Genomic DNA, 21,210 nt, shown 5'->3' on the forward strand with positions numbered 1-21,210 from the left:
ATTTTTTTTCCTTTGCTGTCACCCATTCACACTTCCACGGACCAGATGCTTTCTCAGTATCAAGGGACTGCATAGTAGTAGAGAAGGAAACTCCCTAGATCATTTCCTTGCTGGCAATTAGCAGCACACAGACGTCTCACTGTTTGAGAAACCTGACAGAAACGAGGAAAGAAAAAAGGGAATGAACGAAAAGTATGACAAGAAAAAGAAGGGGAGTGCTGGGAAAGAAAGAGAATAAAACCATACACAGAAGGTCTTGATTAAGTGGTCTTTTAAATGCGCGAGTGGGTAGCAATTCAGCAGCTCTTTAGTCCCGGGAGGACCTGTCTCAATTACCCTAATGAGGCAGAGTGACTCTGGCTTTCCTGGAAGGGTATGGGAGGCAGGGAACCCAGCAAAGCCATGCAGGAGAGGCAGGGGGAGCAAGAGCCTCGACGCGTGTGTGTTTGTGTGAGGGGGAGCACGCACTATATGGATGCCCTGTGAAGTTAAATGGAGCGTGCCGGGTTCCCAATGAGCCAGTGTTAGCTGGCAGACTGACACACAGTAACCTCCCACTGTGCGCATCGCTTTTTCATCTGTGCTGTCGGGGAAGGGCAGTTAACCCCAGTCTGCCCTGAACTTTAGCCTTCACTAAACCAATACATATTTTCAATAAAGGCCAAGCACTAAGAATGCAGACATCCCAATGAGTAAGCTTACATCTGTTTCTACCCTGCCTCGTGAAGTAAGAATGAAATAATTTGCCTTTATGACCAGGAAAGCCTCGCTGTTGTTATGAGCTGCAGGTAAAAATGTGTGTGTGTGTGTGTGTGTGTGTGTGGGAGGGGGGGGGGGGCAACTGTTTGAAATGTAATAAATGTTTCCCTATTTACTGATATAAGGTAATGGAACCTGGCTATGTGTTATGTATTACAGTATCCGTATTAACCTCATGTATCCAGCATTTCACCAGCACAGAGCACAGGTTAGCTTTTGAAATGGAATGGCAATCTTAATCAGTGCAGCGATATCATGTTTGTAAAATAACCTAAGAGACAGTTTTTTTGGGGGGGGGTTTGAAGATGAGAACAGCATAACCCAAGCCACATGCAGACAGTTGGTAACTTCTAACTAAGTTCAAATAATCTGCACATCCTTGGAGAAGATAATAAAACCACCAAGTGTAAAGTAAACACAGACATTTGGAGATTGCTTCTTTCATGAGTGAAATTCAAGGGTCACGTCCAGGGCTGAAAAGTGCCAAAAGCTGCCATTCCTCGAAATGAGGCTTGCAAGGCATTAACCCATAGATATCTATAAGTAGTACGTTGTTAATTCAGTTTTATTTATCACGTCAAATCACAACAACAGTTGCCTCGAGGCACTTTGTATTGTAAGGTAAAGACCCTACAAAAAGAGAACAGAGAAAGCCCCAATAATCAGATGGCTGCCTATGAGCAAAAGCTTTGGCAAAAGTGGGAATGAAGAACTCCCTTTTAACAGAAGGAAAGTCTGGCAGAACCAGGCTTGGGTGTAATTTCAGTGGTCTGCATTTATAGAATTCTTAAAGTATATGTCAGTGCAACAATATGATTGATGCATTTTATTGGATATTCTAAAGACAACTAAACACTGTTGTCACAGGAGTCTATGTAGGTGTGAAGGTGCTTTTGTAATTACCTGCTCAGTTATTATCGTGCCCTTTTTTCAGTGTTGGCCTATATGTTTTTCACCCTGGCTCTCTGTCCTTCTGTCAGTTTGTTTGTATTGCACTTTTATTGCAGAGCAAGATATCTTGGCAACCACTGGCCATTTACAGTCATATGAAAGTTTTGATAGGACCCTCTGCAGTCTGGTGAAAAACTGAATACTCCCCATGAATCAGTAGTCTAGAGAATTGCTTTTACCAGAAATAACATAAAGTAATTGTTTTCTTTATGACTTTATCGTGATTTCACATTGTGGAAGAATTGTGGCCCAATCTTCTTTAGAGCTTCGTTTCGCTTCATTGAAGTTTGCAGACATTCATTTATGCACAGGTCTCTTAGGGTCCCACCACAAGATTTCAATCAGGTTGAGGTCTAGGCTTTGAAAAAGGGGCCATTGCAACAACTTGGTTCTTTTTTTCAGCCATTCTGTGGTAGATTTGCTGCTCGAGATCTTTGACCTGTATACAGAGGTCAAACTCCATGACTCCATGACTACAAGGTGCCCAAGTTCTTTGGCTACAAAAGAGCTCCGGACAGTCGCCCCTCCACCCACCTTTTTGACAGCTGGTGTGAGGTGTTTGTATGGAAATACTGTGTTTAGTTTCAAACATGGGAAGGGATGGGATGGGGTGTCCACTCCTGGGAAGATTGTGCAATTGTGTCAAGACACACATGAATGCTTCAGACGAGCAAGCTGCCAGAATTTCTGCTTTTACAGGAGCACTCACACTTGCTGATCTGTTAATTAAGTGCATTTAATTATCAGCACCTGGCTGCTACTTACCCTCTGAATTCCAATGGAAGCAGTAGTCTAAGGTGTATTTAGTTTTTTGTTTTGCAATTTGCTTTTGTGGGCCCTAAGGAACGTCGATCTAGCATCATTAACAAGTCAAGAATTTCGAATTATATTTTGGATTGTGAAAAAAATGTTACAAAGAATTATGCTATATTTCTTTAAAGTTTTCAGTGGTTATATATGATTGTTACTGTAAAAGAGAACCCTGCACATTGTATTTAAGGATGCATGCTCTGGTCAGCAGTTAATTTTAAAATCTCCATGAAAAACTTTCCCCATCAGCTAATGCATGCAATAAATATTTGTAAAGTTAATATAACGTAAAGCCCCCAAAGTCTTTGAGGATAAACAGTACTGAGGAAATTGAAACTTTTAGGGTTTTTTTTTTCCTTTTGTTTTAAAGCACTTCTTTTCCTTTACCGAACATGGTGTTATTGTGAGGCTGGAGCCCACACTGATAGCCCTGTCACCTTTCACATTCAATCACTGCAAAACAACTGGAATCATTTGTCATTCTTTCTGGGCCACTGAGTGAAATATGACTCATAGGTCTCAGAAATGTTGAATTTGAACAAGCACATTGCCTTGGTCTCAAATCTCCTCCTTCTTTCCTTTCTTTCCTCCGCACTCTCAGTCATACTGAAGAAATGGCTTCAATTTAGACACTCCTAACGGTCTCTCTTAATGGCTCCTTGTAATAGAAGTTATTTATGGGAAGATTCATTTTAATCTGTCAGTCTGGGGAGTAAAAAATCTGCCCGTGAAATGTTTGTCCCTACAGGCTGCACCCTGTTGCTGACTGGAACACTCCTCCTCTAATAAAAGAAGTAAGGAAAAGTTGTATGCCAAGGCCAGGGATGATTTAGCTCATTAAGTTGGGGTTTGAATTGCAGCAGAGCTCGCAGGGCTTGGCTTTAGGTGTGAAAATGTCAATAGCAAAGAGTGCCACGTCTCCCTTGTCAGCCCTGACGGAAGACCAACAACCGGCCAGCCTGCCATTTGTCTTCCTGAGTGAGTTTTCTAATAACCGTAATGGCTGTGGCAGTAAATTACCAACAGCCTGTCACAGAGAACATAGTGCAGCATTTAAATCTAACAAAGAGCACCCACCCTCCATCTCTGCTTTGCCCCGATTTTATTTTTAAAACTTAGGAACTCATTCCCTTAAGGAGCACTTCAAGCTAATAGAGAATAGCCAAACCCACTGCAGAGCTCAAGTATATCACATCCTAACCTGACAGAAAATCCTTGAGTCTCGTCTTTTTAAAAGCCTAGAATAAGATATTAAGCACTGCCATGACATGCTTCTTCTTTTATGTTAAGCAGACAGCACTATAATACCAGTTAACGATTTGAATTATGCAGCACTGTCCTAACTGCATACCTCACCTGTCTGATGGACTCCCACTTTAGTGAAATAACACATTAATGCTGATGGCTGATTGGAATTATATGTCATCTTACCCTTGACCCCCATCATTGTGTGCCCTCACACAAGCCAGTGTTTTTCCATCCTCCTCCTATGGAGTTGACTGCAGTCCCTCTGTGAGATGAGCACGCTCGGTAATTGGAGCAGCGGGAGCCGATTTGTTCACGTCCTCTCCTTCAGTAGCAGCAGTTTGCCAGTGGGCAGCCTGTGGAGCGATGCCATCCTGCCATTTGTCAGACAGGGTGCAATTTCCCGGTCATCTGTTTCCATCCATAACTGAAGGTGAGGGCGAAAAAATGGTGAAGGATGGCGACTTTAATATGGATCTTGATGCTGTAGGAGCTTACTCCTAGTAAGCGGTGGCAAGCAAGACTCACGCACTCTCAACTTTGTGGCAAATTCCTCAGCACAGTGCTCAGTTCTCAAATACTCACCATTTAAAAATGACGCATTTGTCAGTGATGTGGTGCTCGGCTGATTATTTTTGTTTGCAGAACTGTGGTATTCTACCAGCTGGAGGGAGGGTGTGTCATATTTCAGTCATTTTTGTCTTATGCATTAACCTCTTGTTATACCTCCCTGTAGACAATTGCTTTGATTCCCTGAAAGAAAGGCACAGAATGATTCGGTCCAAAGGTTAGATAACAGTATTAACTTTTGAAACAGACCTTCTTTGGTGTCAGTAATTCACAATATTGGATTTAGTCTATGTATTTGGAGCTGTTTTCCGCTGCCGCCGCCGGTTTAACACAAAATAATATGTCTCACTAGCAATCAAGGCTCTTCTTTGCAAAGCGCCGTAAAACAAAGAAAGCATGCAGTGTGCAGCTGTGCAGCACGATAAGCGTGTAAACTCTGCTTCCAAAACTGAGCTGACACACACTTCTATCTATCCATTTACCAAAGCCAATTATTTTTTCAATCCAAAGGTGCCCATGATACCTCTCCTCATCTGACTGATGCAGCAGGGGCAGAAGACTTCTAAAGACGACCAACGGGTGGTATGGGACAGTGCCCTTCTGATTCCGGGGACAAGCTCTGTTGTTTGTAATTACAAATTGATGTCCTTTGTAGCTATGGGTTGGTGTGATCTGTGTGTTGGGGGAGGCAGGCATCTTGTGAGGCAAGGCAGCTGCTCTTCCTTTCTTTCCTCCCTGCAGTAAAGGGTTTTCTTTCAAAGGAGCCAAATGTATCCCCTTTCAGCTAGGCAAAATGGAGTCACTGTAGTTCATTTGAGCCTTCAGATAAGATTGAACAGGTGTTAGGATGACTTTCCCACAAATATCTTTTCTTCTCCTTTTCTCGGGAATTTGGAGCTGCATGAATATGTTTTTGTGTGTTTTCTGTGCCGTTTTGTGATTCATTTATGTGTCTCAGCTGAATCCAGGATTTTGCTGTTTGTTGCTTTTTATGCAGTTATTTTTATCTTTATTTTACTAGGAAAATATGGCTCTGAGTAGAAATACGTGTATCCCGGTGCATTTTCCTGAAACTGTTTTTATTTTCTCTTAAACCAGCAGATCTGGAGACCTGAGTATAGCTGAAAAACACAATTACCGGTAAAGGAAACAGTACTTTAGATGTGTATCGCTTTTAACTGCCGTCATCAACAGAATTAGACTTACTTTGAGTTTTTACTTTGAGTTTTGGTGTTTTCTTGTTACCATGACATCTTAAAAAATAGGAAGTGGATTTGCACAGAACATGAAGTAACAGTTGCAGTGGTTTTTACTCTGTTTATTGAATGACCAATAACAGCAAGAAGTGCTTATTACTCTTTTGTAATGCTTCATCCGAAACATAGACAAATAAATGTACCCATTAAAAGCGCTTCCAGCAGGTGAACTTGTTTTTTGCTTATAGACATAAAACATGCAATGCAAATAGAATTAAACTGTCAATCCACAAAGAGAGCTGCTGCCTTGTTTATATACAGTGCTGTGAAAAGTATTTGCCCTCTTCTGGATTTCTTAGGGGGTTTTTTTCTGCATATTTCTTATAAGACAAACATAATCCAAATAAATACACGATGCAATCTTTAAATGAAGATTTCATTTGTTAGGTGAATGCTATCCAAACCTTCCAAGCCCCTTTGTGAAAAAGTAATTACCCCCTAAACCTAATAACTGGTTGTGCCACCAGCTAGCTATATTCTTGGCAGCAAGAGCTGCAATCAAGCGATGGCAGTAACTTGCGATGAATTGTTTGTGGAGGACTTTTGGCCCAGTCTTGTTTGCAGAATTGTTTTAAATTAGCCATGCTGGAGGGTTTTCAAGTATAAATAGTATGCTTAAGGTCATGCCAAAGAATCTCAGTCTGATTTAAGCATTACTTTGACTCCAAAATGTTCATTTTGTTCTTTGAGCCATTCAAAGGTGGACTTGCTCATGGGTTTAATTTTTTTGGTGGGGTAGGATATATAAAAAATACTCAAACCAATAAGAAATCAAGAAGAGGCAAATACTTTTTCATGGCACTATAGTTTCATGCTGCTGTTGAATAGTATGAAATGAAATGAATGAATAAATAGTATGAATAGTGATGTTGCTACAAGGCCAAGGATCCTGGAGTCCTGAAGTAGACCGCCATTAAGAGTGAGCGCCTGTTCAAGAAAGGCAGTCTGTGCTACTACCAATGCAATAAGGATGCACTGTGTGCGACCCCCAGAAGAGATTGATCAATAAGTCACTGCAATGAAGTGGCACATCGATTACACCAATGACAGGGCATTTACAGGTTTAATCTGTATAATGAGCGTAACCTTTTTCTTTCAGCCACCTGCTTTCTGCCTGGCACGGACCTGTCCAAGGCCAGCAGGGACCAAAGATGGGGTGAGAGCAAGATAAGATGAATGCCTCTGTGCAGGCGTGCTGTGTGGGGGCTGTTGTGGACAGGAGTAAGGGTGAGAAGAGGGAGATAACATGAGATAATGCAAGAAAAAAATATAGGAAAAAACAGGAAAGGGAGAGAGGAAAAGAAAGACGTTCATGTGACTCCTGGATCTGTGATTGTGTCACAGCTGTAGGTAAGATTGTGGTGCAGAGGGGAGGATCATCATCACCACCCATTCGTATGCAGCGTAGAGGCCACCAGTGATTAATGTGTGCCATGGGTAACTCCAGGCTCTGCAGTCTCTCTAGCATTTACAGTGTGAGGCTCTCTCCTCCTCTTGCCTTCACAAGCCTGAACAGCTTCTTTTGCTCTTTCCTTGTGTCTCGACGCAGTAGATAACATCTGCTGGTCTACTTTTGTTTCTTAGACCCACAATGATAGATGTTACCAATGTTAACAAATTTGTACGGGACCTGTCTCTTCTTGTTATATAGCAACTAAAATACTCTGTCAATTCCTTCTTTATTTAACCATAGTATATGTTGTGGTTTTGGGGTTTTTTTGGTTTTGGAAATGACTTGTTCGCATATGGACTGCATAGATGTTAAACTATCTAAAACAGCTGTCTTGGCAAAAAGATTCCACAACGAGCAAACCACAGAGAAATGATCGGGTTTCAAAAGCATTAACCAAACCGTTCTTGTAACCTTTTTTAGGTGTCTTTTCAGTGAAACATCTTTATTTTAAAAGTTTCTTACTCTGTGCTGTAAAAAAACAAAAGGTGGTTGTACCACTGTGTTGTAATTTTTGTATTCGTACTGTAATCTTAGTTACAGATTTAACTAAGAAGCAAGGTGGCAACCAAATCTGAAACATGAAAGACAGTGAAAGTGAACGCAACTTAATGCCGCTTTGGGTGAAATAACCATCGGCAACAGGAAGTGGGCGGGACCTGAAATAAAGTTTTCTTAACTTACAGTGAGAGTGAAAAATACTGTTAAATGACTTATGGTTACCTAAGCAACTGGAGCCTGGAGAGTCAAGCTGTAAAGCGATGTGCAACAAGTGACTCACTTCCATTGTGTGCACAGCTGAAGTTGTAGCGTATACTGAACATTTTTAACAACCAACTTGATGCAGATGGTTAATCGCTATATGAATTCCAGGCTGTACAGTGGTAGTTAAACCTTAATGCTTTTCAGCTACACAGACAGTGGAAACCACGTCACACATCTGCAGCAGTCAGACTGTAAATTTCAAATAACTCAAAAAAACACAGCAAAAATACAAAATTGAGCACTTCGATAATTTACACACAACTTTTAATTTCGGTGTTTTGCTTTGTTTGCTATACATGTCAAGTCAAATCTGGCATCGCTGAAAAAGATGATGACTCTTCTATACTGAGATTGTACAGTAGCTGTCTGTTAGTGCGCTGAGATTTAAACTATTCAGATGTACCTCACTGTATTTCATTTCCTGTGTTTTCAAAGCTCATTGCAGTGGGCCATTGACTTTTTCTTCCAGTCTAATGGTGTGCATAAGCCCAACAAGATTTAACGACTTTAACCTTGGACTCTACACATGAATTAAACCTATTAAACAGAACTATCAAATAATGCAAGAAATTTTAAAAAAAGGTAAAATCAGAAATCATGGTGGAGTTATCATTTAAAAGATTAGGGCTCTAAAAGACTGTCTGCTAAAGAAATCACAGCATGGTAGACGTTCTTCCCTATGGATGATGGAAAAAATGTCTCCGGGGCACAAAGTGCTCTGAGCATGTTGTCAAGGGAATATTACTGCAGTGTTATGATGTGTTTTTATTCTGTCAGTCTCATCCCCAAGGGCAGGAACCCCACTCACAACTGTGCTGCCTGCTGGTTCACTTAGACAGAAATGCTTCGACATATGCAGCACACAGACATGCAGACACAAACGAGCACAGCCACAGACAGACAGTACACACAAGCACTGTACACGTCCCACACACCGAAAGTTGATTGCACGCAGCTGAAGCCAAGTTAAATGCTGCTTTGCCAGTCCATCTTCGCTTCTGCTCCCTCCCCTGCCCTCATCCCCTCCCCACTCCTCATCTTTTTGACTCCCAAGGACAAGGAGACCTGCCGTACAATGGGACACCATTTATCACTGCAGGAACAATTACTGGAGACATTTCATTGTCAGAAAATTTCAAACCATTCTTCCCCATCCCTCTCTCTTTATCTTACTCCTCCTTTGCTTTCTCGCTGTCTTTCTTTCTTCTTTTGCCCTCCTGCCACCCCCTCTTTTTTCTCTTCTTCCTCTCCTCTGCCTCTTTGCATGGCTCCCAATGAGCTCCATTGCAGGTCAGACTCCCATTAGCCCAAGCACATCACTGTAGATTATAACACAGAGGCGGTGGTGCTCTGTATTATATCTCATCTAAAGGCCCTGACAGACTTTTCTCCCTCTGTTTCTAACAATGTGATCCTCTTTTTTTCTCAAGGAAAAGGCATGGAAAATTGCCTCTGATACTGTATCTTCAGCCCTGTGCTTTAATGAAGCCTTTCAGCATGGCACAGTGTGAAGGAGAAGGAAGAGAGTCAGTTGTCCAAATCTTTCTTTTTGATCATACATGCAGGCCTAGTCCCAGTAAAGCACAGCAGAGCAAAGCAGGGAAGGGTTTTAAATGCCAGATACGAATCAGATATGTCATGTGCCGCTTGTGCTCGAGTGTTTTTCCCCCCTTTGTTTTGCTTTATTTTTCTGCTGTGTGCTGCACAGATCCACAGCATTTTAAAAGTGGGTTAAAGTAAGTTTTCTATATTGATGACTCACTTGATGCTCAAAGCCTTTGCAATGATAGTAAAGGGTGAATGAACCACACAGCCTTGGTGCGTCACCAACTAAAAGGTTAGCATGAGTCTCTGCCCCCTCTGTCTTAGCAATTTGAACAATCTGATAATTCAACTCTGAAATGACTACTTTGTGCTTTGCCTTTATTCCAATTAAACCTTTTAACAAATATTTCATAACCGTACCAGGCTTTAGGCCTGGAAACAATCTTGGGTTCAGGTCTTTCTCATGCTTTCTTTATTATTTTTCATCTGCATGATCTTTTTATTTCTATCAGTCAGTGTTTGGATTTTACGCAGGAGTGAAATACATTTTAGCAGATGAGCAAGTTCAGCCAAGCGTGGAAACGGCACCTCAGGTTGCCTGCGTAGCATCCTTGACTTCCATCGGTGCAGAATGGAAATGGGCCCTGAGTGTCAAATGTGCTGTGATTTATCTGCAAGTGCTGATATGATCACTAATAGATCGTTTTTAATGACTAATGACATTTGAAAAGTGCTTGGGTCTGTGCTGAGGCATAGAGGGCAAATTACCTTTTTACAGCACAGAGCATTGTTCTCCCTGTGGTGAAAGCAGCACTTCTAAGTCAGAGTGGATTCATGCTGAGTGTATGTATGTCCATTTGTGTCACTGAGCTGCTGGGAGACCCCAAGGCACTGCCCGAGGGCTGCTCAATGGGTTCTAACATGTCCTTGACAGCCTCCAAATGTGTCTCAGTACTGGCCTTACAGCCACAGGTAAGCCCACAGGTTAAGCTTACAGCATAATGCATACATGCATGTGTCCAAGCACACAGGCAGACCAGTCCAGTGTGTGGCTTAATGATCCCTGCATGATCTCTACAAGGCTTCTCCTTTTTTCTTCAGTTTGCTTATTTTTTCTCTATATATATTTCCTACTCAAGACAAAGACACAAATCAATTGTGAGATGTCTGTCTTTTTTCCTTATTTTTTCTTTGCAGATAAGCTGAAATTAGCAATGCTGATACTAATGTGCAGTTCATATATCAAGGAATGGCTAATGGGGACTGTCCAGCCTTTGTAAGCAGCTAGTTCTACTTGTGTCTGAAGTTAAACAGCTACAATTAAAGTTTAATTTAAGTATAATTGAGTCCATTGTTAGCTTTAATGTCGTGACACTTTGCGTTGGCCAGAGAAAATCTGGACACAGTCTGGCCAGATAAAGTCTCTGTGGAGGTGTTGGTGCATTGATCTTCCAAAACTCACAGTTTCTAGTGCTATGTGCCAGTTTAATATTTATTTATTTTACAATTTAACATTTTAAGCCAGATCGGGATTGCTATTGGCATGCTTTACTCTTAATGAACAATATCATATTCAATAAAGTTTGCAGTGGATCTAAATGAAGTTTTTAAATTACAGGCAAGTAATTTAATCTGGCTTTTTTTTTTTTAAGTCATTGGTGTAATTCCTAAGACGCCTGTTGCTCTCTGTTTGGGGGACCAGATTTCACCTTTAGACTGGCCAACAAATTGTAAACTGTACCAGTATTTAGAAGAAGGCTGAAGTCTACTATGCCTGAGCCACGTGACTTTTTGGTACTGTATGTGTGAGCGTGTGCCACGGAAGGAAGAGAAGAGGGAAAATGGGAGACGGAGACAGAAATATTGAGTTGGGGTGAGACTGAATGAAATGTGTGAAGCAGTTGGTGGAGAGTCAGTGAAACATTATTGCGTCTACAGCTATGAAGTGTCTGTTTTGTTTTGGTTTTTTTTGTAGAGGGCATTTTAGCTCTCAGAGCAGCAGCTGGTTTCAGCTGCGGCTCGACACCCCACGAAACTCGCAGACGTTCCTACAGGTCTGTTTTTGCAATAATTTTGTGCTGACAGGGGTTAAAAAGTGTCAGATAGATAGAGCAACATAGATCCGGCTTGCCTAAACAAACGAGAGGACAAAGAACTCGCCGTCTGCCTACGGTCTTCACTGAATACTGAAATAAGACACCAAAAGATCAAAAATAAAATTGGGCACAGGCTGTTCAACACAGCCTGTTCTTTTGTTAGCATACGGTCCACAGTTTTTAACCAAAGTAGAAATTTCCAGTAACATTCAGTAAAACTACTTTGACCTTTATGCAGCTTTAATACTGAAGTTGCCAGACAGTAAAGTATATGGACAGTGCTGCAGTACTGGTATTTTAATTTCCATCCCATCCTCTAAATCCAAGAATAGACACAAACCACAGACGATCTATACAGAGTTTAATATCACTGAGAGGTCTAGAACAATGATTTAGAGCAACTAAATAGATGCTCCACACAATCAACTTTGCATATTTGATGTGAGGCACTCTCATGGGCAGGCTTTCAAATGTAAATTTTGCCTGCAAACTTAAATCACTTAGTGCATTTTACTTGAAGCATATCTTTGACAACAATAAATCACAAGGTTGCTGCATCCATTAGCAAATTGGCTCTGCGGTAGACGGAAGAATAAAGGGAGAGGGAGTCAGAGTGAGAGTGTGCGGCAGCGGTCTTTTATAATCAGCTGTAACAGTTTTAGAGCTAGCCAGACACTGCAGCACATGGACACCCATAAACCTATGGCCGCATACATCACAACAATAGGCTCATTGATTGGCTAGCCTGGACAGTGGGTGGGATGCACTAGCTCTAAGTGATGCATGCCACAGTCAGCTCTGAAGAGTCCTCTGTTTTGTCTTGGACCCTGTCACGCTCACAGTCCTCTCTGTGAGAAGCTCGCATCAGATCCCTCAATGGGCGTCCTTCATGGCTCACAGTTTGTAGCCAGCGCACATTCTCCCTGTGTCTCTGTCCGCCGTCTCATCCCCATTCTGTCAGACTCTCTCTCACAGATACATTTCAGGACACTGGCCTTGTCTTTTCTCTTTACTTTAATTCGCACAGTTTTATTGTATTTGGATAAGAGCAGGGTACACTGTGTCCGTCCTTTCAGAAACATGCATCAGACAGAGTAGCTGGTGCATTCGCGAGCACAAAGGGAGAGAAAAGAGGAGGAGAAATGGGGCCAATTAGAAGCCTGGAGCTAGCACAGTCTTCTGATACAACTGGTCTAGGCCAGACCTCCATGTGTGTGTGTGTGTGTGTGTGCGTGTGTGTGTTTGTTTCTCTTTGTGTAGGTGGATTGTTTGCAGGTACTGTATGAGAAGGGATAACTGAAAAAACAAAACAAAAGAAAGACCAGGAAATCCATTATTTCTATTTTGGTGTCCAACATTACTACATTCTGGCTGACATATGATTTATGGAAATGACTGTTGGGGGCTTTGAGCCCAGAAGCTTTGTGTAAAAAAAAAAAAAAAATCCCTTGTTTTCTCTGGGGATCAGATATGATACCAAACAGTGGTTGCCAGGTTTTTGATATTATTTTTACTATATTTCAATGAGTATTTGTCTCCATGCTGCCGTGCCAAACAAAGTAGCATAAAATGAGTCCAGTGCCGTGGGAGCTGGGTGGATATTGTCTGCTTAGACCAGTTATGTAGTTAGAGCACAAGGGCACCGGGAGCCGTATGGAAGCAGTATGGATCCATGGCATGGATTTAAAAGAAGTAAATGTAAAAATGCAGAGGCGAAGGAGATGGAAGGAGAGAAGAAAACTATTAAAAAATCATACTGTGAGCATTTCCACACTCTGGTATGCAGTCAAATCAGACTGCCCAACTCTACATTCTGTATGATCAAAGTTAGCAGATCAAACAACCCAACTGGCAGACAACTCAGTTACCTATCCCAAGGCTTCAGGAAATATTGCTCACACCCAGCAATTACTCAGCTGTGATGCAGGGAAAATTTCCAGCCATTCACTGGAGGGTTGTTAAAGGGGCTGACCAACAATATTTGTCTTTATTATTTGAGGAGAGAAGCTCGTGTTTACATGCTATCATTGCTCACTGTTGATTTGTTCCTGCATCCTCCCTGACTTCATATACTATGTATCTTTACAGCCCTAACTGCATCCTTGTTAATTAATGGGACCACAAACAGACTCGTTCCTGTTAGCTGTGGCGATTGCTGCATATTTCCCCAGACGCCATCTGACTGGTAGATAGAGGCACTTTCTCCTTCACAATATGTTAATCAGCCTCCTTCATCTCAAGCTCTCCATCTTCTCTGTGTGTCTTCAAAGTCAAGAGGAGACCCTGTTCCCTCCTGTCCCCTGGCCCTGCTCAATCTCCATCTGCAGGTAGCTTAATCCGTCTTAACTTGAGAGCTTTGCTACTTTACTTGGGTACTCACCAACCAATTACTATCCATTTCAAGTGTAGGTCTCATCAGGGCGATCTCACTAAGGAAAAAAATGGACACGTTCTCTTGACCTTCTGATTGTCGTGATGCATCAAGTGCCAAGGCAAACAAGAGAAGCGGCGAGTGCTGACTAACTCATCGTCAGCCGAAAAAGTGCAACAGTGTAGTCATCCCTTAAATCTGTGCTGAAAGTGCAAAGGACTGTGTAACACTTTGGGCTTTATGTGGCATGGAACCTCTTTATTTTGGAGTGGAGCGTATGGCAGTAATCCGACCTACAGATAATAAGACGGCATGTCATAAATCCCCTTAGAAAACTAAGGCAGTTAGGCTCATATTTGCTCATTCCGTCAGGGCACGCACTGTTTGCTGCTCAGAGGGGATTGTCTCCATCCGCCATCCTTTTCTTTTTTCCTTTTTTTTTGTTCTAAGACTGAAAACTCATGAAATAGTCAGACTCTCTAAATATCAGCTGGCCTCATATACGCAGAGCAGACACCCACCCAGTTTTCAACGTAGCTGAAGTGTGAACTCTGTAAACAGAGATTGTCCCTTAGAGAGCGAGAAGAAGGAACATTATCATAAGCAACTGTCAGATTTTGTCTTTGCATTGTTAAGTAGAGAGAGAAAAAATGCAGACCATGATTTAATTAAAGCTAGACAGAGGGCACAGGAGGAATGAAAATATGATGGGGGGGGGGGGGGGGGGGGGGGGCATATAAGTTAATAAAGAAGTGCGAGTGAGTGGGTGTGGGTGCAGTTATTGTCAGGCTCTTTTGTGGATTCTATATTTTTACCTTTGGGTAGGTAGAACAGCTGTGGGGTTATGTGTGTTCCCTGCAGCAGGTTGAATGCGAGCAGGAGTCGGTATGCCAATCTGGTGGCCTCTTTCAGTCCTGCCAGTCCGCCCAGATCTTCAGGGCCCCCTCTGCTTTGCTTCTCTCTGGCACAAGGGCTAATTAAAACATGGCTAAATTAACAACACATTCACTGGCTGGCCTGCCTCGCTTATTTGAAACCCTCCTCCCCTGCTTTCTTTCCCCCCTCTGCCTACTGCACACGCACAAACACACTCCCCCTCGCCTTTCCTCGTCCCGCTATCTCGTTGAGGCTGCCGACTGCGGGAACATGTGTTTACCTTAAGGGGTTTTATACCAATTACACTCCTGTGCTCTCTTTGCCTGTTTTGTTTTCCATTTATGTGCTTATTTAATTGGCATTCAGTGTGCTGTAATTCTATTAGTTCCTGAAAAGGTCAGGGTCATACGAGAGCGGCTTCTGGCAGGCTTGCTCGTGAAATACCTAACACTGAGAATGCTGCGTACATACACAGAGATAATTTTTTAAAAAAGGAGGCTACGCTCGAAGTAACTGCAAATCCTCATGCAGTATTAAAAAGGAGCTCTGGATTGTTATCAAATCTGTAAAGTGTAGTTCCTACTGATCTGAGGTAATTTTTTACTTGGAGTAATCTTTAATCTTCAATCTTTAATACTTGAATTAAAGATTATTAAACATTATTGTATGAGAGAGTGCTTGGGTTCTTTCCAAGTGTTTTGTTTTTCTCTATGAACACCTACCAGCCCTATTTATGGTTACACTTCTCTCCCTTTCCTTTTTTGGTAACAGTATTATGCTCAAATAACACTACATGTAATTCTTCACTGGTAATAACTGCTGAATGCATGCAGAGTGTGAGTCACTGATAAAAGCCTTAATACTGTCACTTCAATATTAGCTGCAAGTCCCTCTGAGATTGTACGCAGTAAGGCACATTTCTGCTGTCAGGTCATCATCCAAATTACCCAGGATTTTGAAGTATTTAAATTTTAAACTCCCATAAAGTGGCCTACATGGCCCCGGCTGCATTTGGCTGTTAATATTGAATGAAGACGAACAGATCAGCATGTGTAATGGGAACTTGGCTGCAGATGTGGCGTGAGCTGACGGGGCATTTCAGATGATTCGTTAGAATGTCGGCTGACCCTGGCGACCAGTTATTACAATTATGCAAGATGAGCTGCAGACATTTGATGGAAACAAAACCTGACAACCTGCAGTGTGTGTCGGGGGGGGGGGGGGGGGGGGGGGGTGTTGTTCAGCTTTTAAATGCATTATAAACACATAGTAGATGATATCATTATAAGTGGTTGACTCTGAGGATGGATTAGACATTTTATTTTTCAGTTAGAAAAAAATCACAACATATAAATTGTTTTGTGAAGAGGAGATTCTGTAATAGCAAGACCGTGATTGTCCCGCCCCAGCCCTCTCAAAAAGCCGTTCAGCAGCCTGAATGCAACACACTGATCGGGCACAACGTTATGACCACCTGTCTTATATTGTGTTGGTCCCCCTTTTGCTGACAAAATACCCCTGAACCATCAAGACATGGACTCCAATAGACCCCTGAAAGTATGCTGTGGTATTAGGAAATAAGATTTTAGCAACAGTTAGCAAGCTGCTAACTTGTGAGTTAGCAAGTCCTGTAAGTTGCGAGATCCCTTCTTTCCTTCAATAGTTCTGGCGCCTGGTGTTCCCCATTTTAGTGGCACACACACACACACCATCCACTTGATGTAAAAGGAAACATGAGTCATCAGACCAGCCCACCTTTTTTTATTGCTCCGTGGTCCAGTTCTGATGCTCACGTGCCCGTTGTTGCACCCATTGTTGCTGACTGACTGGCTTGTGGATATGCAACCGCATATACAACAAGCTGCAATGCTATGTGTATTCTGACACTTTTCTATTTGAACCTGCGTTAACTTTTTCAGCAATTTGAGCTACAGTAGTCTATCTGTTGGATTGGACTACACGGTCCAGCCTTTGCTCCCCACATGCATCAGTGTGCCTTGGCCTCCCAAAATCCTATTCCTGGTCCCTCTGTTCCTTTCTTGGACCACTGGTTCTTACGGAGTGCTTTTCTACTCTACCTGAGCAGTCAAAGCACTTTGTACAATATACCTCATTCATACATTCACACCCATTCATACAAGCCCTTTTTTTTCTATGTTTAAGTGCTTTCTATCTAACAATCACAGACATTCACGCTCCAATCGTCAATGCATCAGAGAGAAACTTGGTGTTAGTATCTTGTCCAAGGCCACGCCACACGAGCCGCAGTTTTGGAGATGCTCTGACCCAGTCAACTTTCCATCAACAATGGCCCTTGTCAAACTTTGAGGACAGGGTGTTACCTGCTAATATCGGTGCTTTTTACTTTACCTGACAGTAGTTATAATGTTATCTCTGATCATTTGTTTTGCCCTTTTTCCCCCAGAGGGTGAAGATAGATAGATAGATAGATGGATAGATGGATAGATGGATGGATGCAAGGACTTTGATGTAACAAGGAGTCAAATGGAGATCTTTAACACAGGTGAGTAATAAAAAGTTATGCATCAGTAATGGCTGGCCAGGTGTACTCTGATGGTATTTCACTCGCTCACACCCCATTACACTGATATTCAGCAGAAAAAAAGAGACACAATCAACCATAATCATTCCATGTACTTTTTTTTATGTGAAAGTATTTTTGTCTTGCTGCTCTGCCATGTTAAATACATTTTTACTAACAGCCTTCTCCCCCCCTCCATCATCCACCTCTCTCTGTCTCTCTCTCTCCCTCTCTGAGGATGGCGCTGATTATGGTTAATTATGTTGATAAATGGTAGTGCTGAGGGTACTCCATCAGCATTTCATAATCTGTCTTCACTCTCTTCTTTTATCATGGCTAAGCTGTGCCAGTGTGCAGGTTGATGCAAATGGTAATGGTGCTTAAATACTCATACACATCATGCTTGAACTCTGACTTGTATAGGCTCTTAGAACTCAAGTCTCTCCACAGGCCACTAAAAGAATAAGAGGAGTGTTTGCCTACGTTAAATGATGTGGGCAGTTAAATTAAAATGTAAAAAAAAAAACAGTTGTGCAACTCAACATGTTTTTACGCAGCCACAGTTATGCAAAAAATACTTTTTAGTGAGAAGGCTGTTTGACCAGTGTCAATGTGTCCTCCTTTATTTGCCTAAAGCAGCAGGAACAGGGGCTAATTTTAGTAATGGCAAAAAATTTGCCTTCGTCATAATTCTGCTTTTTGTAGCAAAAAGTCTCCTTTTGTAAAGAGTAGTAAAGTGCTGGTTCAAAACAAGCCTGTTTGGAATGAGCTACATGTAATTATACATTGTCTTTACACGACTGCTGTAGTGGTAAAATAGATTGTAGGACTGCTGCATATTTTCTGCATGCAAGAAATGTTTTTCCTGCATATAAAAATGTCAGTGCCCAACAACAGGTTTTGTTTTTTCATCAAACAGAATCAATCAATCAAACTGAATTTAATCTCAAAATTCTCACTTTGTTTATCAGATTTCAGATTTTTTTCTTACTTTTCCGAGATTTTTTTTTTTTTTTCTGTTGAGAATTCAAACATTTTCCAGAATTCTGACTTTTTCTAAGATTGCTGACATTTTCTATAACTTCATTTTTTCCACTAAGAATTAAAGTAAAACAGACACTTTGCTTCAATTCAAGTCGTACTGGTTGTACTACTATGTAACTACTAGCTGCAAAGGCGAGAGCGTTACTCAAGTAATTGTTTTAACAGAATTTACAGAAATAAAAAAGAATGCAGCAGCTCCTGCAATCTGTAGGAACTACACTTCACTGATCATTCTGCAGTACCTTAAATGCAGGCTATTAGTAGACTATACAATTTATAGATGTTCACTGAATGCCTGACATTGAGCTGTTATGAAAGGACACACGTAATGTTACTATTCTGAGGAAGACACACGCACACGCAGTGTGTGCTAATGCTAATTAACACTGCTGCTAATGAAGATAAAAAGCCTGAAGAAATCCTGAGGAACAGAATAAGCTAACTGAGGCAGACATTGGTAAATAGCTACTGTGGACTGTATGCGGTGAGATCTGTTCTTGGATCACTGTGCCAAAGCAGTGTTTACCACAGAATGAAACTCTGCTTGTAGTGGTGCTGTGTGTGTGTGTGTGTGTGTGTGTGTAACCTCAATTTACTGAGGTTTCCTAAATGGATCATATGCAGGCACTTGGTGGTTATGAAAAGACTAAGAGAAAAGAGCTATTCTCACATTAACTACATGAGAATCCATCCAAAGATCTTCAGAGTCACACTGCACTTCCACAGTTCCTCAATAATAAACCTACAAACTGTGATTTAGGTAAGAAAATTGGTTATTGAGAAAACAGACACACATAAAGAGATTGCATAGTAGCACAATTTCATAGGGCTACCACTAGGGCTGAAAAGTGCAGACAGGGTAAATGTTCACAAAACCTCTATGATAAATACATAGATAGAAACATATTGAGATTCCTTTATTTATTGAGATCTGGAACAATTATATAATGTTGTTTCTTTCTTCGGCATAAATTACAATAGCATTTTCTGCTTTTTGTTAACAGTAGAGGCATTTTTCATGTTTTGTATTGTTAATGCAGAGGAAAAACATGGCACAAAGTACACATACATGCTGTAAACTGAGACTGACAGTCCTTTGTGAATGTAGATAAACAGAATAGCATATAACTTTAACTATTAATTCTTAATAATCCATTTCTCTTTCTGTGGTTTGTTAAAAAGTCTCTTGCAGAAAGTGTTTTTTTTTTTGTGTGCGCGTGTTTTTCTGTGGAGTGAAAATTTTTCCGGCAATCATGCAGTTATTTTAGAGTTGGCTGGGTCTTTCTCTGACATTGCTCTTAAATGTGCACTCTTAACATTTGAAAAAGGATTATGTCCCATCCCCAACCTGCCTCTCACTTAATTGGCTTAGATGAATATCTAAAGAGCTAAGCTGGGTTTAAGCCATGCAATTAGCAGACCGCTGTTATTGAATTTGCATGAATGCCACAGATGCTGTTTGTGTGTCATAAACAATGTTTAAATCATAATGCATATGATGGATACTCTGCATACTGTAAAATGTTTATTTATAGAAAAGAAGGGGCCAAAAAGGGAGAGGTGGTGTGAGAAAATTGCCTAAAATTCAATATGCTGTGCAATTATCATGTGTAATAGCCTGTAAAATCCTAATATCTATTCAGCCACTTGGAAAGGCATGAAGAAATGGCCTGGCCACTTAGCCCACTTTCTCTGGCCCCTTCCTGGCCATGACAGACGGTCCTGTCTGGAGAGCAGAAAGAAATAATATAAGCCATATTTCATTCAAAGGCCCTACCATGTATTCTCATTCTTTCTGTTTAACAGACCCCCCCCACTCCCCTTTTCCTTATCCTTCCGATTTCTCTAGTGCTATATTGGTGATTACCTCTGGTGAATCAGCAGAGGTAATGGGGACTGTATTCTGGAGGCAAAATGCACTGTGAGGAGGTTGTTCTTCAATTTTCTCACTGCTCCGTGCTATTTATTCCAGGGGTCCGGGACGTGCTGAAAGTCAATTTTGGACCTGTTAATACTTCTGTGACATCGCCTGTTGTAAATGTATCTATGCATGTATCTCTAGCAGTGCACAATGCGTAGCATATATATTCTCCAAAAGACTATTTCTGAATATCTTAACCAAACATGAAAAAAACATCCTTGCTATTTACTTTATTAAAGTTTAGGGCAGCATATGCAGGTTATTTGAGTTTAATTTCTAGCAAGAAAATAATGTGCCAAGAGTGACAACCAAATCGCAGTAAGAACAAGGATTGATGAGCAGAATTTAAGCCAAAATTGATTGAATCTCTGCAAAATTGTTCTCATTATCTTCCCCTCTGCTGCATACCGAAGATTAGGATAAAGGTAGAAAGTAGCTCTGGGAGACCAAGTGTATGGATGGCATCTGCTTTTTGCATACAATTGGGAGCGTGTGCTTGTAGCTGCAGGGCACCATCCAGACCTAGCAGGTTGCACCTACGTGTTTTTGGGTTTTTTTGTTATTGTTTTGTTTTGTTTTTAACAATAAACCTGTCAGAAGCATACCAATCTTCATCTCCTACCTGTTTGTTTTGTCATCTGACAACTCCTGCAGAAATGATGCTCTGCAACACACACACAGATGTACCTCACACCACAAACAGCAGAACACAAGCAAAAGAAGCACTAATTTTTTTTGCAGTACTATTAAAACTCAAAACTTGTCTAAACCTGTCTGTGCCTGATGTGATAGTTTGACCGGTGTTGTTTATCAGCTTCATATCACTTTTCTCGGAGCGAAATTGGCAAAAAATAGAGATTGTCTCCTATCAGGAATGAAAGGAGGGACCATTTCCTTATTTGCTATCCTCTCCACCACCACCACTACCATCATCTTCCCAATGTGTCACTTCTGAAAAGAGCAGGGAGCACTCACCCGCCCCTGCTAGGAGATTTCCTCATTCTGTGGC

At 41.4% G+C, this 21,210-nt stretch overlaps 1 protein-coding gene across 3 annotated transcripts in view; it reads left to right on the plus strand.

Moving 5' to 3' along the window:
• The window catches only part of pacrg (PARK2 co-regulated), a 159,931-nt gene that overhangs the window by 44,920 nt on the left and 93,801 nt on the right, over positions 1 to 21,210 (plus strand). For 2 of the 3 annotated variants that reach the window (XM_085144046.1, XM_085144044.1), the window contains exon 3: positions 6,691 to 6,747. The exons of the other annotated variant lie outside the window; for it this stretch is intronic. In XM_085144046.1, coding sequence (XP_085000172.1) covers positions 6,691 to 6,747 — 57 coding nt within the window. The remainder of the gene's footprint in view (positions 1 to 6,690; positions 6,748 to 21,210) is intronic. 3 annotated transcript variants of the gene reach the window in all.

The sequence above is a fragment of the Neolamprologus multifasciatus genome, chromosome 19 (assembly GCF_963576455.1).
Source record: "Neolamprologus multifasciatus chromosome 19, fNeoMul1.2, whole genome shotgun sequence".
Lineage (NCBI taxonomy): Eukaryota > Metazoa > Chordata > Actinopteri > Cichliformes > Cichlidae > Neolamprologus > Neolamprologus multifasciatus.